This window comes from Protomyctophum parallelum (genome assembly GCF_964188405.1).
Source record: "Protomyctophum parallelum genome assembly, chromosome: 15".
NCBI lineage: Eukaryota > Metazoa > Chordata > Actinopteri > Myctophiformes > Myctophidae > Protomyctophum > Protomyctophum parallelum.
The window spans coordinates 36,548,463-36,562,821 of NC_139710.1; the positions used below are offsets into that span (position 1 = coordinate 36,548,463).

At 44.2% G+C, this 14,359-nt stretch overlaps 1 protein-coding gene across 1 annotated transcript in view; it reads right to left on the bottom strand.

The window, feature by feature from the left end:
- Nucleotides 1-290: 290 nt before the first annotated feature.
- aacs (acetoacetyl-CoA synthetase) overlaps nt 291-14,359 on the bottom strand; it is a gene marked incomplete at its 3' end in the record, with an annotated part of 81,114 nt that continues 67,045 nt past the window's right edge. Inside the window, exons 13-18 of the mRNA XM_083784056.1 lie at nt 6,711-6,824; nt 6,268-6,393; nt 5,575-5,644; nt 4,085-4,143; nt 1,175-1,377; nt 291-428 (exon numbers count right to left, since the gene is read on the bottom strand). Of these exons, the coding sequence (XP_083640182.1) occupies nt 291-428; nt 1,175-1,377; nt 4,085-4,143; nt 5,575-5,644; nt 6,268-6,393; nt 6,711-6,824 (710 nt within the window). The remainder of the gene's footprint in view (nt 429-1,174; nt 1,378-4,084; nt 4,144-5,574; nt 5,645-6,267; nt 6,394-6,710; nt 6,825-14,359) is intronic.

The following is a 14,359-nucleotide window of genomic DNA, read 5'->3' on the forward strand; positions in this document are numbered from 1 at the left end:
GCAATTCTTGGTGCGGCATACTTGCAAGCTAGTGCTCCGGGAAAACCACCGTTTTCCCAAGGCGTTAATTTACGATGGAAAGTGTCATCTCGTATTTGCTAGTCCCCCCCCTCCCCCCTCTGTACAAACTCAAGGTGCAGTCTCTCTCTCTTCCCGTAGCAACAAAGTTTACTAGAATTAAAAACGTGAACGCTTGTCCCGCCACGCCGGTTCCCTTTCACAGTGTCCTCCTTTTTTGTTCCAGTGTTGTTGTGATTCTGCAGCGTTTCCAGGTCCTCGTACAGTACGGGCTAGTAGTTCTGCAGTTCTGGAATATTCTTGTAGAGGTCCAGCGAGTCGGGGTTGGAGAACGCTCCCCTCTGCGTCACCTCGCGCCCCGCAATGATCTGCTTCACCGCCACCTCCACCTTCTTCCCACTGATGGTGTACTGCAAAGGAGACAAAGACAGGAGCAACGTCAACTATTTGGGTGCCGGGGAATCTTTCAGAATAAAAGGTGCTACGGTGCCAAGCAGATGAGGGAGATTTTACTCTGAAAACCCTCCGCCTTTCATTTCGCCCCCAAAACCGGGAGGTGAAATCTTTCCTTTACAACATCGCCGTCGTAAAACTCTCTCTCTCGGACGGTGACAACTCATGACAATAAACACACTTTTTTGGGCAGGGTACAACACTTTTTTGTTGTTTTTCTTCTTTCTAATTATTTATTATTATTGTCATGATTCGTCACCATCCGAGTTGGCTTTGTCCGAGGCTTACAGGTCTTTAAATAAATACTTTCTGAAACTTTCTATGGGAAAAATGTATTGGAAATTCTCTTCCAGGCCGCTCGTCGTCATGAAAGGGGGCAGGACTGCAACGCTCTAGACGTCACTAATTCATCCAAGTCCTGGACTTGGATGGAACAGAGTGAACTCACAGGGATGTCCCTGGTCTCCAGCAGCAGTGATATGGAACAGAGTGAACTCACAGGGATGTCCCTGGTCTCCAGCAGCAGTGCAATGGAACAGAGTGAACTCACAGGGATGTCCCTGGTCTCCAGCAGCAGTGATATGGAACAGAGTGAACTCACAGGGATGTCCCTGGTCTCCAGCAGCAGTGATATGGAACAGAGTGAACTCACAGGGATGTCCCTGGTCTCCAGCAGCAGTGATGTGGAACAGAGTGAACTCACAGGGATGTCCCTAGTCTCCAGCAGCAGTGCGGGGACGTGGCGTGCCGACAGGGCCTTCCTGATGGCCCCTCGGATCTGCTGCAGCAGCTCCGCATGGAACGCCTGGCCCGGCGCCATCTTCAGGAACAGAATCACGCGCTCCTCGCCGTCACCGTTGTACTGGGGGACGCACAGGCTGTCCGACACCTCCTCGAACGCCTCCACTGCACAGGGGGGTGGGGGGAGAGAGACAAAGAGAGAGACAGAGAGAGAAAGAGAGAGGGGGAGAAAGGGGGGAGAGACATTTTTAAACACCCGTATTTTCTAATAAATCATGACTTTTTAATAAATCAAAACTTTTTAGACCTTTAACACCTTCTGAATCCTGATCAAAGTTTTCTGAACAAACTTCAAATATTACAAAAATGTTATGTTCAAGGTTCAAGTTTATTTAGTGTCCCCAAAGGGCAAATTGGGTTGCAGCATAGAAAGTACATTAAACAATGAGACAGTACAAATAAACAAACAGTTCACATAGCAGATACCAGAGTACAAAGGTGCACATAACCATTAAAGTGCAGGCGTTAAAGTGCTATGCGATAGGTCATAAAAAGTGTGTGTGCATAGACATTAGGCACGAGACCAATAGTGTAAAAAGTAAAAAGTGCTTATCATAAGGTTATCTCCTAGATCTACCCACAGCAACATTTAGTGTGCAAATAGAGAGACAGGGACAAAGGCATGTTTGTGCCTGTTTTTTTGTGGCACAATAAGGGGCATGCAAGCGAAGGCCGGATGGGAGAAGGATGTATTCTCCGTGTAGTGGGTGAGCAGATCGGATACACAGGGCTTTGTTAAGCACCTGTTGCTACAGTATATACGGTACCGTACATGGCAACAAGAACTCCAGAAGGGGTTCCCGTCCTGAATGGGTTATTTCACTAGAGGATAAGGTCCCCTGAGTTGCAGCAACTCATTTTCGAGGGGAGTCCTTGGACTATATACCAAATAACACATCAGTTGGGGGTCGGACTATATACCAAATAACACATCAGTTGGGGGTCGGACTATATACCAAATAACACATCAGTTGGGGGTCGGACTATATACCAAATAACACATCAGTTGGGGGTCGGACTATATACCAAATAACACATCAGTTGGGGGTCGGACTATATACCAAATAACACATCAGTTGGGGGTCGGACTATATACCAAATAACACATCAGTTGGGGGTCGGACTATATACCAAATAACACATCAGTTGGGGGTCGGCGGTGGATCAGGGGTGGAGTGGCCGGATGGTAACCGCAAGGTTGCCAGTTTGAACCCGGGCTCCCCCAGAGTTGGTGTCGGAAGTGTCCTTGAGCAAGACACTGAACCACTAACTGCTCCTGATGTGCTGGTTGGTGCCTTGTATTGTTTCCGCCGCCATCAGTGTATGAATGTGTGTGTGAATGGGTGAATGGGTGAACGTAATGCACAATCTATGTAAAGCGCCTTGGATAAATGTGCTATATAAATCAGGGGTATTCAATTAGATTAGGCCGGGGGCCACAACTGTAGAATTATTGTGTGTGGGGGGCCGCACAGTGTGCGCGCGAAGCGCGGAAATTTGTGGGTTCTCAAAATGCTTTTTGTGCTCAAACACGAAGATTTATGTATATTTCCGCACAGTAATGAGCAGGATAATATGTCTATACAGGTATATGCCACCTTAGAATAGATGTAGGCCTAGACCTATTTGACAGTGCATAAACAGCATTGCTTTGACATTAACGACTGGACGGACACACACACACACACACACACACACACACACACACACACACACACACACACACACACACACACACACACACACACACACACACACACACACACACACACACACTCACTCTGCTGTGGGCAGTTCAGAAACCCGTCCACGACCACCAGTGACATCATCGTTAGGCAGATTGTTTTTTAAACAAGATTTATTTACGTGAGAATAGTTTATCAGACTATAAAGATCAGATTACATAGAGCAGTGATTCCCAAAGTGGGGTTCGGGGTCCGGGGACCCCCAGGGTCCTGGAGGCAGTTCCAGGGGGTCCCCAGGGAAATGATGGTTTGGAACCAAATGGACCCTTATGGGTCTGTAACTGTAACTGTGTACAAATGGAACCAAATGGACCCTAACAGGGTTTATTATTGTGAGAATGATGGCTTCCATTTTCGCATTGCAACTTTTCAGGACTAGAAAGCCTGCAGTTTCTATTAGCTTGGATTCTCCATTGATGTCACTGTTGGGTGGGTTTCTGAACTGCCCACAGCCCTCCTATGTGACACAGACCGAGTAGAAAAAAACGTGTCATTTTATCATGATTATTAGTGAGGACCTATTATATGAAGATAGGTTGAAAAGTGGTCCTTTAATGATTACCGTCATTATGGTAATCAAACAATTAATATCGCACACACCATACCTGTAACTTTTATTATCCCTCTTATTATTCTAAAAAAAAAAAAAAAAAAAAAAAAAAAAAATTTTTTTTTTTTCAAAATTCTTCCAGGGGCCACAAGGGGGCGCTCCGCGGGCCGCATGTGGCCCGCGGGCCGCCAATTGAATATCCCTGATATAAATGCACCATTTACCATTCATCAGTTCAAGCCTATACAGTAACACCTCATTACATTGAAGCGCCACAGAGATGTAACTAAAAACCTCAACATTATTCATGACTCAAAATCAAACCCAAAGTCCACTCTGGTTCTGCAGGCCTTTAACACTAGACATAAAACTTTTCCTGCTTGTGTAAATATTAAGAGGCGAGAGGTGAGAACACATAGGAGTATTAATGCCTATTCTGAATCACTCAAGAATGTTGTTTGTAAATGCTGTACTGTACTCTAGTACAGTGATGTTTCATCGAGACTTCAAGGCTTACCGATGTTGTAGATTTCCGAGCTGCCGAAACGGACGCCATTAGGGTTCAACGTGCCGTCGCTATAAAGAAAACACACACACACACACACGGCACACACACATACACACACACACACACACACACACACACACACACATACACACACACACACACACACACACACACACACACACACACACACACACACACACACACACACACACACACACACACACACACACACACACACACACATACACATACACACACACACACACACACACACACAGTATATACATTATTATTTTTACACAGATCTTCTCTCATGGGGGTCCCTGACACAAAGCATTTTCAGATGCCAGTCCGACCGGCCAAATAGAGCACCGAAGTCTGACGTCAATATCGGTAGAGGACCGCAAATCCACAGGTTCATGTACTTTTTATTTGCATTATAATCCCCATAGGGGGATTTTAGATCGCCTCATATAAGAACTGTGTTTGAAAAATAAACATCCTGGCCGCTTCACTCATATGGATATGAAGAATCCACTGACTGAGAGAAAACGCTAATGTTACTGCTACTGAATTAGTAACATTTTCGCTAGAAGCAGACTGTATCATATATGACTGACTGACTGTTGCAAACCATACAGAGACACCTCCCTGACAATAACGCAGAGACAGCTTGTTTATTTTTGGACCAAAACGCTTATAGTAGACGATATTAAGATCACCCGTGTTATTCTCCATAGAGAAATTACTTCCGCGAACCAGGGGAATCGAAGGGATGAGCGAGTTACGTCAGGACTTCGGTGCTCTATAAATATGAATTTAGTGCTCCTTGACATGAACAGGCACCACCTGCCAGCGGGAGGGGGGGGGGGGGGGAGGCCATTTCTCAACATAGGACGACCTCGCAGAGAGGCTGCGGCTATTTTGCTTGGCGGTGAAAAGTTTGGGAGGCCCTGCATGGAGGCGAACACGGAGCACGTCTGAGAACAAGGCAGGAGGAGTCCAAGGTCGCCGCCGTTCCATTCCAACCCAAATGAGAACACGCTGATGGCTTCATGGACACGGCGCCAGCCAAAAGGACCCATAACGGATTGGATCGTGTCACCAAGCTGTTGCTGATGGGGTTGGAGGAATCAATACAAAACAATCCATTTTCAGAGGGGTTTTTTTTTTTGAGGGGGTTGTGGGGAAAGAACAGTTATGTCTCTGAGATCAAGACATTTTACTAAAATGCCGCCTTCAGCATCTCGGTTTCATTTCAGTTCATGCAATGGTGTGAGCTCACTCTGCATCGCATTATAACGTCACCTTAAAACAAATATATCCGTGCCTTGTTTGTTTTGTTTTCTGTCCTTTTTCTTTAGGGTGAAAATTCAATGTATTGATTCTTCTACATTACACTTTGTGGGGTTTATTAAGAGAAGCTGTTATAATGCCACCATGAATGCTTCTGTGAAAAAAACAATAAACATGAAACAGGTTTTAGAGTCACAACCGACCTTCGACCCAGCATAACGAGGCCTCCTGTCTTAGGGTTGATCTTGCAGTAATCTCCGTGGGCCCACACACCTGGTGACAGAGGTACAGTACACTGTTGATTTGGATAGCAAAATGCTCATTTAGTCTGCAATGCAATGTTATTGGTTAGCTGCTAACCAATAGCGGATTACAAGGTTCACTCACACTCGATTCTATACCAGATTTCCTGGCTTGTTTGCCCAGGCCTTTTTTTTTTGACACACATGATGTTACACAATTAATTATGTTGGGTTGTGTTTGATCGTACCTGGGAGACCCCCCCCCCCCTACAGAGAATACATAGAGTAATATTACCTTCATATTACATGAGACACTGATATGGTTTGATGTTAAGAGTAGGTACACGCCCACGCCTACTGGTACAGGAAATGTATTGTGAAAAATTAATAGGCCTTGCATTTGTGTGTTGTGGGGGTACTGTGTGTGTGTGTGTGTGTTTGTGTGTGTGTGTATGTGTGTGTGTATATATATTTTTTTCTCTTCTTTTCCCTCTGTGTGTTAAGCATGTGCAGCAGCTATATCTGTTTGGACCATATAATGTATAACCTAATTCTGATCAGTGTTTGGATCTATTGTATTACGCCTCTTGTGCAGATCCAAATAAAATAATTCAAATGTGTGTGTGTGTGTGTGCGCGTGCGCGCGTTACTGACCAGGATATGTAGAGAAGTAGGCCTTGTGGTACTTGATGCCATTTTCGTCGTTCCAGAAGTGTGTGGGTTGACACGGGATCGGCTTCAAACACACCAGCTCCCCACTCTCTCCCCACACTGGTTTACCTGCACACACACGCACGCACGCACGCACGCACACACACAAACGCACACACGCACACACACATGCACGCACACACACAAACGCACACATGCACGCACAGACACACGCACAGAAACATTAACATGTATTAAATATGAGAGCCACCTCCAACCCAATATCGCTGGAGCAATTTGTTTATTTTTGAGAAAAAGCTATGGCGATGAAAATATGACTATAATGGAATTGTATTCAGACTAGGACTAAAACGAAATCAAAATGTGCTGTCAAAATTAACACTGACACGCACAAACACACATGGACACACAGAGACACGTCTTACCCTCCAAGTTCCATGCCTCTACAGCCATGCCGAGATTTCTGGTTTGGATCTCCCCTCGGTATACTGGCACTGTGGGGTTCTGCCCCATGAAACAGGACACGATGTCTGTCCCCCCTGTGACACACACACACACACACACACACACACACACACACACACACACACACACACACACACACACACACACACACACACACACACACACACACACACACACACACACACACACACACACACACAAAGACAGAGATTTAGCTTGTGTCGCTCGCCAGAAGATTGGCGATCTATGAGCGGACAAGGCGTTATGGCACGATGTGTTGTGTGAGCTTGCAGAGCTTGTAGATTTGTAGGTCATGGCGGTCTATTAAACCCTACCCGGTTGACCGGAGTCCCTCAGGGCTCTGCGCTAGGGTCCTTTCTGTTGTTTTGTGGGGAAAGCTTTCTTTGAACCCCTTAGATAGCATTTCTGTTGGCTTAGATAGCATTTGACACAGACTTATAGCATGTTATGTAGACAGCACTATAATTGTATTGTATATAGTCATAGCACGCCATAGTACATATGTATAGCATAGTAGTGAATATGTATAGTTTATTATGTATACTGTATGTATAGTTTCATCATATAGATATTCCACTGTTACCTTCTTAGCTTACGCATGTTTCATGATAAATGCTTTTATGTGATGTATTCCCATGCTTTTGTTCTTGCTTAAATGTAAGTCGCTCTGGATTAACAGTTTCCGTGCCGCGAATGGATTACTCCAGGTTAATGTCGCTGCCGTATCGGACATACCCGCCTTTTGTTTTATGTGTTTAATCCGCCGTAATGTAATGAATCAAAAGAAAATCCGTCTTCGTCGCGGAGTATGAGACTGGATGGCTTCGCTGTGATGACGAAACCGGAAATCGTCACATGCTGTGGGCTGCTAGGGCTTCTGGGAAATTGAGGCCAATGGAAATGCATTGGTTGCAACGCCTCATTGAAACCAATCTTGTGTGCGTCTTCCGGGTGCACCAAGATGGTGGATGCTACACACAGATCATAACAAACCACGGGAGCTTTTTTTTATGGATTTTCGCGGATTAAAAGCCCAAATAATTCAGCGTATGCTCTAAAGGTAATACAACAATCTCGGCAGTGAAGGGGGGTTGATTAAAATGCGGGTTAATCGTAAAAAACAGTCAAACTGTTAAGAGCGTCTGCTAAATGCCTAAATTGTAAATTGTAAATTGTAAATTGTTTGAAAATAGCAGACCGACAATCCTACAACACGTTATTTCCCCGCACGAAGGCCTTCCACACAATAACACACATTGGGTCATGTGAACTGACAATAAAGTACTGTATCATAATTCATATCATAAGGATGCCAGGTGGCAACCGGTGGCTTAACCCATTCTGACCTGAGATCAGATAAATGTCTAAAAATGTCTTCTACATCCTGACAGTTTTCTGAAAAAGCTATGTTTCTATGTCAGTCGTTCTTTGATTTTTCAAAAATAGCAGACCTATACAAGCTCGTAGCACGCCACTCGGCGGGAATGAGCAGCGAGGGGATTTAGTACATTCACGCACAATGATTTGTGTTATGACGAAATGATCGTACATTTGGGCAGTACTGGAATTATTGATCGTGCATGTGACATCTCTCACTCAAAGATGGAGTGCCACAATTTTTGCATGTTTCCAGTTTTTCATGTGTCTATGAGGTGAGGTTCTTACTCCTTATAACAAGGATGATCATGTTTTAGGGTGGAAAAAAACCATGGCACTCCATCTTTAACATCCTCTGGTCGCACCTGCACGTCAACAAACGCACACACACACACACACACACACACACACACACACACACACACACACACACACACACACACACACACACACACACACACGCTACATACAGTATACACACAGCAGCAGAAAACGCGACGCACAAACGTCCCCGTTGCATAGAAATAGGGAATCCGGGGCACCGCCGTCTAACCCCACGGGAGTCACGCAGAGAGAGAGAGAGAGAGAGAGAGAGCCTGTATGTACAGTATACGCTCTTGATCAGTCTAAGATAAATTTAGATAGAGATCTATCCATCTTTGTGAAGGCGCACAATTTTATACACAGTTCATTTATGATGTTTCGTTTGCCTCGCGGGTACTTCGTAATGCTTTCATATAGTTTCTATTATTGTTGTTTCATAACTTAGATTATTTTTCTGTATGTTTAATGTCATGTCTTGTTTGAAAAAGTTGACTTGCTTACTTTAGAAACAAGTTACGATGTGATAATAAATGCTGGTAAAACAAAGTAGGCCGGTGGATAGAGGAGGGGAGAAACGGAGATTTACCATGAAAAACATCATTTGAGAGAAAGCCGGTGAAAATTACAGTTAACCCATTTTGACCTGAGATCAGATTCTAAAAATGTCTGTTTGAAAATGACAGTTTTCTGAAGAAGCTATGTTTCTATGTCAGTCGTTAGCAGACCTACAAGCTCGTAGCGTGCCACTCGGTGGCTATTCTCTATTTTTTTAAAATCTTAATCTTGCGGCACAAATCTTTGAATATATATTCTTTCAGAGCGAACGTTTTTTAAAGCTGTGTTAAAGCTGTGGGAAATACTTTCCATTAATATATATATATATATATATATATATATATATATATATATCACACTCCAGGGAACAGAGACGGACAACTTACTGCATCAAACTTATTTATTAGCATGACGCGTTTCGCCGTGAGCTTCGTCAGGTGCTATGTGCTATATATATATATATATATATATATATATATATATATATATATATATATATATATATGTGAACCCTTATTGAGAAAAGGATATCCCCATGAAATATCATCTCGTTTTCGAGGGGGTCCAGCAACATATACAGCAAATACAGAACACAACAAATACATTCATACATACATAATCAAGGACAAAACAAACAACAAAGCTCTCCTAAAACTAGCCGCTCCCACCCCACCTAATCACCCGCAACATAGTATCAATAAATCAATATATTCATGTAAAGGATATAAAGATGTAAAGATGATGAACATATATACACCGGAAGCCAAAGACAGGCCGAAAAACCTAACAGACATGCAAATGCGATGTCCTGCATGCATTAACAACATCCTTGAGTGAATACACAGAGTACAAACATGCACCTTAGTAGTTATATGACAGCATGTTGAAGTACAGTAAATTCGCAGCATGACAAAGAGACAGAGAGAACAATCAGAGTATAGTGGTTTCAGAGGTATGTATTGATTGCTTGAGTCCCGTGGTGGGAGTTCTGCTCTGGTTTTGGTGAATATTAAGTAGTTGCTGGGTGTTTTATTGTATTTGTATAATTATTTATTGTCCTGAATGTATTGTCCTGAATGTATGCATTGACCTGCATGAGCAAAACAATGTTCCCTTGTGCATAATAAAGACATCTAATCTAGTTGGGGTCATTTGGTGGGGGTCACTGGGGACCACCCATTAAAAATAAATGAAGCCATGAAAACAGCATCATTTGTATTGTTGACCAATTTCTACAGAGCAACTTTGACCCCTCTGTCACATGGAACTATTGTTTTGTGCTTTTATTTGTTGCATAGCACAGCGGGGCTTAGACGGGGAGTACTGCATCATGTCCGCCCACTTCCACCCATTTCTTCTAATAAATCCATTAGTCGAATCAACCACTTAAGCCCTACTGTATGTTCTACTTTGCTGTATACAACAACATGCAGTGTCACGCAAAAATAGCTAATCTCCAAACCAAGCATTGGATTGATATTTCCGTAATTTCGGAAAAGTCAATTATCATTATTGTTTGATTAAAACCGGGAAAGCATCCGTGTCATTTTAGATTGTTGCGTTGGCTATTCAAAAAAAGCTCACAGCTTGTAACAGCTTCTATTTTTGAACATTAAAAATAAATCTCCCACCTCCCTGTATCTCCCTTTGTTTCTCTGCCTCCTTCAATCTCTACTGTATCCTTCTCTCTTCTGTCTTTACTTTAGTGATCCTTAATTGGTTCCCAAGAGGAACAGGAAAACCTTGCCTTTACACACACATGCACACACACAGTACACACACACACACACACACACACACACACACACACACACACACACACACACACACACACACACACACACACACACACACACACACACACACACACACACTAGTTGTTTGCTTTGTGCCTTTTACCGTTGTTGTCCCTATCTGTCCCTGCAGTATACACACTGTGTGTGTGCGCGTGTGTGTGTGTGTGTGTGTGTGTGTGTGTGTGTGTGCGTGTGTGCTTGGTGTGCATCTCTTTGAAAAACCAACACGTCAGTTGTGTTGACATTGCAAAGCATCTCATATTCTCAGTGTAGTGAGGTGGAATGCTTTTGTTGTTTCAACATACCCCCCACCTGTGGAGTGTGTGTGTGTGTGTGTGTGCATGTGCGTGTGCATGTGTGTGTGTGTGTGTGTGTGTGTGTGTGTGTGTGCGTGCGTGCGTGTGTGTGTGTGTGTGTGTGTGTGTGTGTGTTGGAGAGAGAGAGAAAGAGAGACAGAGAGAGAGGGGGGGGGGGGGGGGACTTGGAGAAGACACATGCAGTGAACGCACACTTACTGTATAACAATAACATTGGTACAATAGCACAATATCACGCAAGTACAGGGGGTGTACTTGTACAGCAAGCTGCCTCACGCTACAGAAACAGGATATACAGTATAGGCTCCTGCCCCTATGGGCCTCATGGATCGGCAAGGCTTACTTATTACAGTACTTATCATGCGCACACACACACACACACACACACACACACACACACACACACACGCCCTCCAGATCTCACTGGGGTTTAGGACGTAGGTATACGAGCGGCGGCGGCGGTGTGTGTGAATCTAGGTAAAGCGTCTTGGATAAAGGCGCTATATAAATGCACCATTTACCATGTATACGTATACTGTAGGTGCGCGCTGCCAACTGGTGTGCGTGTGTGTCATCTGGTATTGGTGGGAAGCCGTCGGGCTGCTGCCCGGCAGCACAGCGTCTGGAAGCCCACAGCGAGCGGCTTCACTCATCACGCGCAAACCACCAATTTAGAACAAACAGCCAATGAGACGGACAGCAGGGCAATCAAAACAAATCTGCATGCCGACGGCGCCACGCTGTCCTGTGCACGGCAAAACGCAGAGCTTTTAAAGGCCTTTGCAGACAAATAAGCCTGGCTGTGTTGTTGGTGTTTGGCAACCGGCCGCATCCCTTCAGTGTTTGCCAGGGGGCTTGTGAGGTATTGGATATAGGCTTAAATTAACTTTGCCATGAATCACACCAACATGTTCGTCATGATCAGTGTTGGGGGCAGCGTGTTACAAGTATAGCGTTACTGTTACTGTAGTCAGAGTACACCCTAAAGTGTTCATTTTTGCATTAGAGTAATCGGTTATTTTTCCCCAAAACAATGGCTTAGTTATATTTCAGACCTATAGTTCCCTGTTCCCTCTATTGCCACAAAGGGAAAGGAACATCTATCCAAAATCTATGTCAGGAAAGGAACATCTTTCCAAAATCTATGTCAACGGAGAGTTGCACACGGATGTTACACACACATCTGTGTTACACGCGAGCCCAAAGCACTGTGGCCACTCCTATAGGCTGCACTCACGATTGTATATGTTTACCAAGCTTACTCGTAATCGCAACGAGCTTTTTATCGTCAGAAACTCCAATCCTGTAACTTAACGGGATCCTTTAAAAAAAAGGATCGTTACCAAACACTGGAACAGCTTTTGAACGTTCCAACGTTCGGTGGAGACGTGCGCTGTCCCACCATGTCTATATAGAAAGATATCATTATGGAGAATTGGAGATAAGAGCTTTCTGCCCGACAGCAACCATTATTATTATATTTGTTCTCTCTTCTCACAGAACAACTACAAAAACCATGGAGCGCGCACCAAACAAACAGTAATGCACCCACTTGCTTTACACCTGCAAAATGTGTGATGTGACAAACACCAATGTCACCAATGTCCCGCCTCTCCTCTCCAGCCCTGTGGTGAATGTATCGGATGAACCAGTAAAAACTGGAGGTTGATGTTTGCTTTCACTTGGCGTGGACTGTTCCAGAAACACAAGGGGGGTCAAGGTTGACTGATGTCACCATTGATGACATCAGTCATCAATGGTGTTATGACTTATATGACTACACCACAAAACCGGGCAAGGTTTCAGTGTGATCCGCGTCGCCCATTGACTTCTATCACACTGTACAATAACCAATTCAGGACGGGAACCCCTTTTGGTGTATTAAGGATTTTGGGCCTGGGCCGTGGCTCAGCGGTCCAGGCACCTTGGCTGGTATTCCAGTCTTTACTGCATGTCTTCCCCCCCCATCTCTCTCCCCATTTCCTGTCAGCCTACTGTCTGTCCCTCCATCAAATAAATAAATAAAATAAAGGCGAAAGCCACAAAAAAAAGGATTATGTTATACTTTAGCTATTAATTGAAACATTGCAAAAAATAATCTTGAGGTTTGGGGGTGGGGCGTCAATATGTTGTCCCTGGAACAACAATTTGGGTTGGGTGGACAATTACATCAATCTTTGGGGGTCAGCGGTTTGATAACCATGCACTGACATAGAAACATGGGTTTTTCAGAAAACTGTTTTGTAGAATCGTCCTCAGGTCTAAATAGGATATAAGTTGAATATTTAAAAGAAAAATGCATCAAACCTATGTGGAAGGGAAAGGGTGGAGGCACTAGCCTAGATACTGACAGAGTGCCCAGGCAATTTGGCAGCGGACAACGGAGCCACGGGCCAAACCACTTCTAGATGGCTTCTTGGTGTGAATCTGGTCTCCAGTCTCCAGTGACAAAATCCTGGACTCTGTCAAGTTCTCTCATGGATCTGGCAGACGTTTCCGCCGTGGCTAGTTTCATAACGTCCAGCCACACTGAACGGCAACGGCTGTGCTTTAACCCATTCAAGGGTTCGTTCAGATTGTTGGACTTATAGTATAAAGCTGTAGGAAATACTTGTCATTAATATAGTGGTTGCAGACTCAGAGGTATTCCTAGATTGCTTGTTCCGCAGTGGGAGTTTCTGCTCTGGTTTAGGTTAATATTAAGTTGTTCCGGTCATTGGGGTGGGGGGGGGGGGGGGGGGGGGGGGGCGGACTTATAGGCCACTCATGAAAAATAGATGAATCCACAAAACTAGCGTCATTTGTAGTGTTGACCTATTCCTACCATCTAGTGCAACCTTCGTTCAACTTTGACCCCTCTGTCACATATCTTGTGTCCATGTATCACTATACGCCAATTTCAAACATTTTACAAAAATTGCGAAAGAACTACTGATTTAGAAAGCATTTTTACACAATCAATGCGAAACCCGCGATTTCCCAGGTTTATTGATTGCACCGTTGTGTGTCCGTCCATCCGACGTGTCCACAATAGGTAATCCAATCGACGGATGCATAAGACGTGTGTACACCTCCTAGCGCATCCTCAATGATATCAGGCCAGAGAATAATATTCTGAAGTTTTACCTTTTCATTTTTTTGAGTGAGACTCTTAAGGCCACAGTACGCTTGGCTCTTCATTCATATTAGCGTCCCGTTCACTTAGCTGTTAGCGTGGCA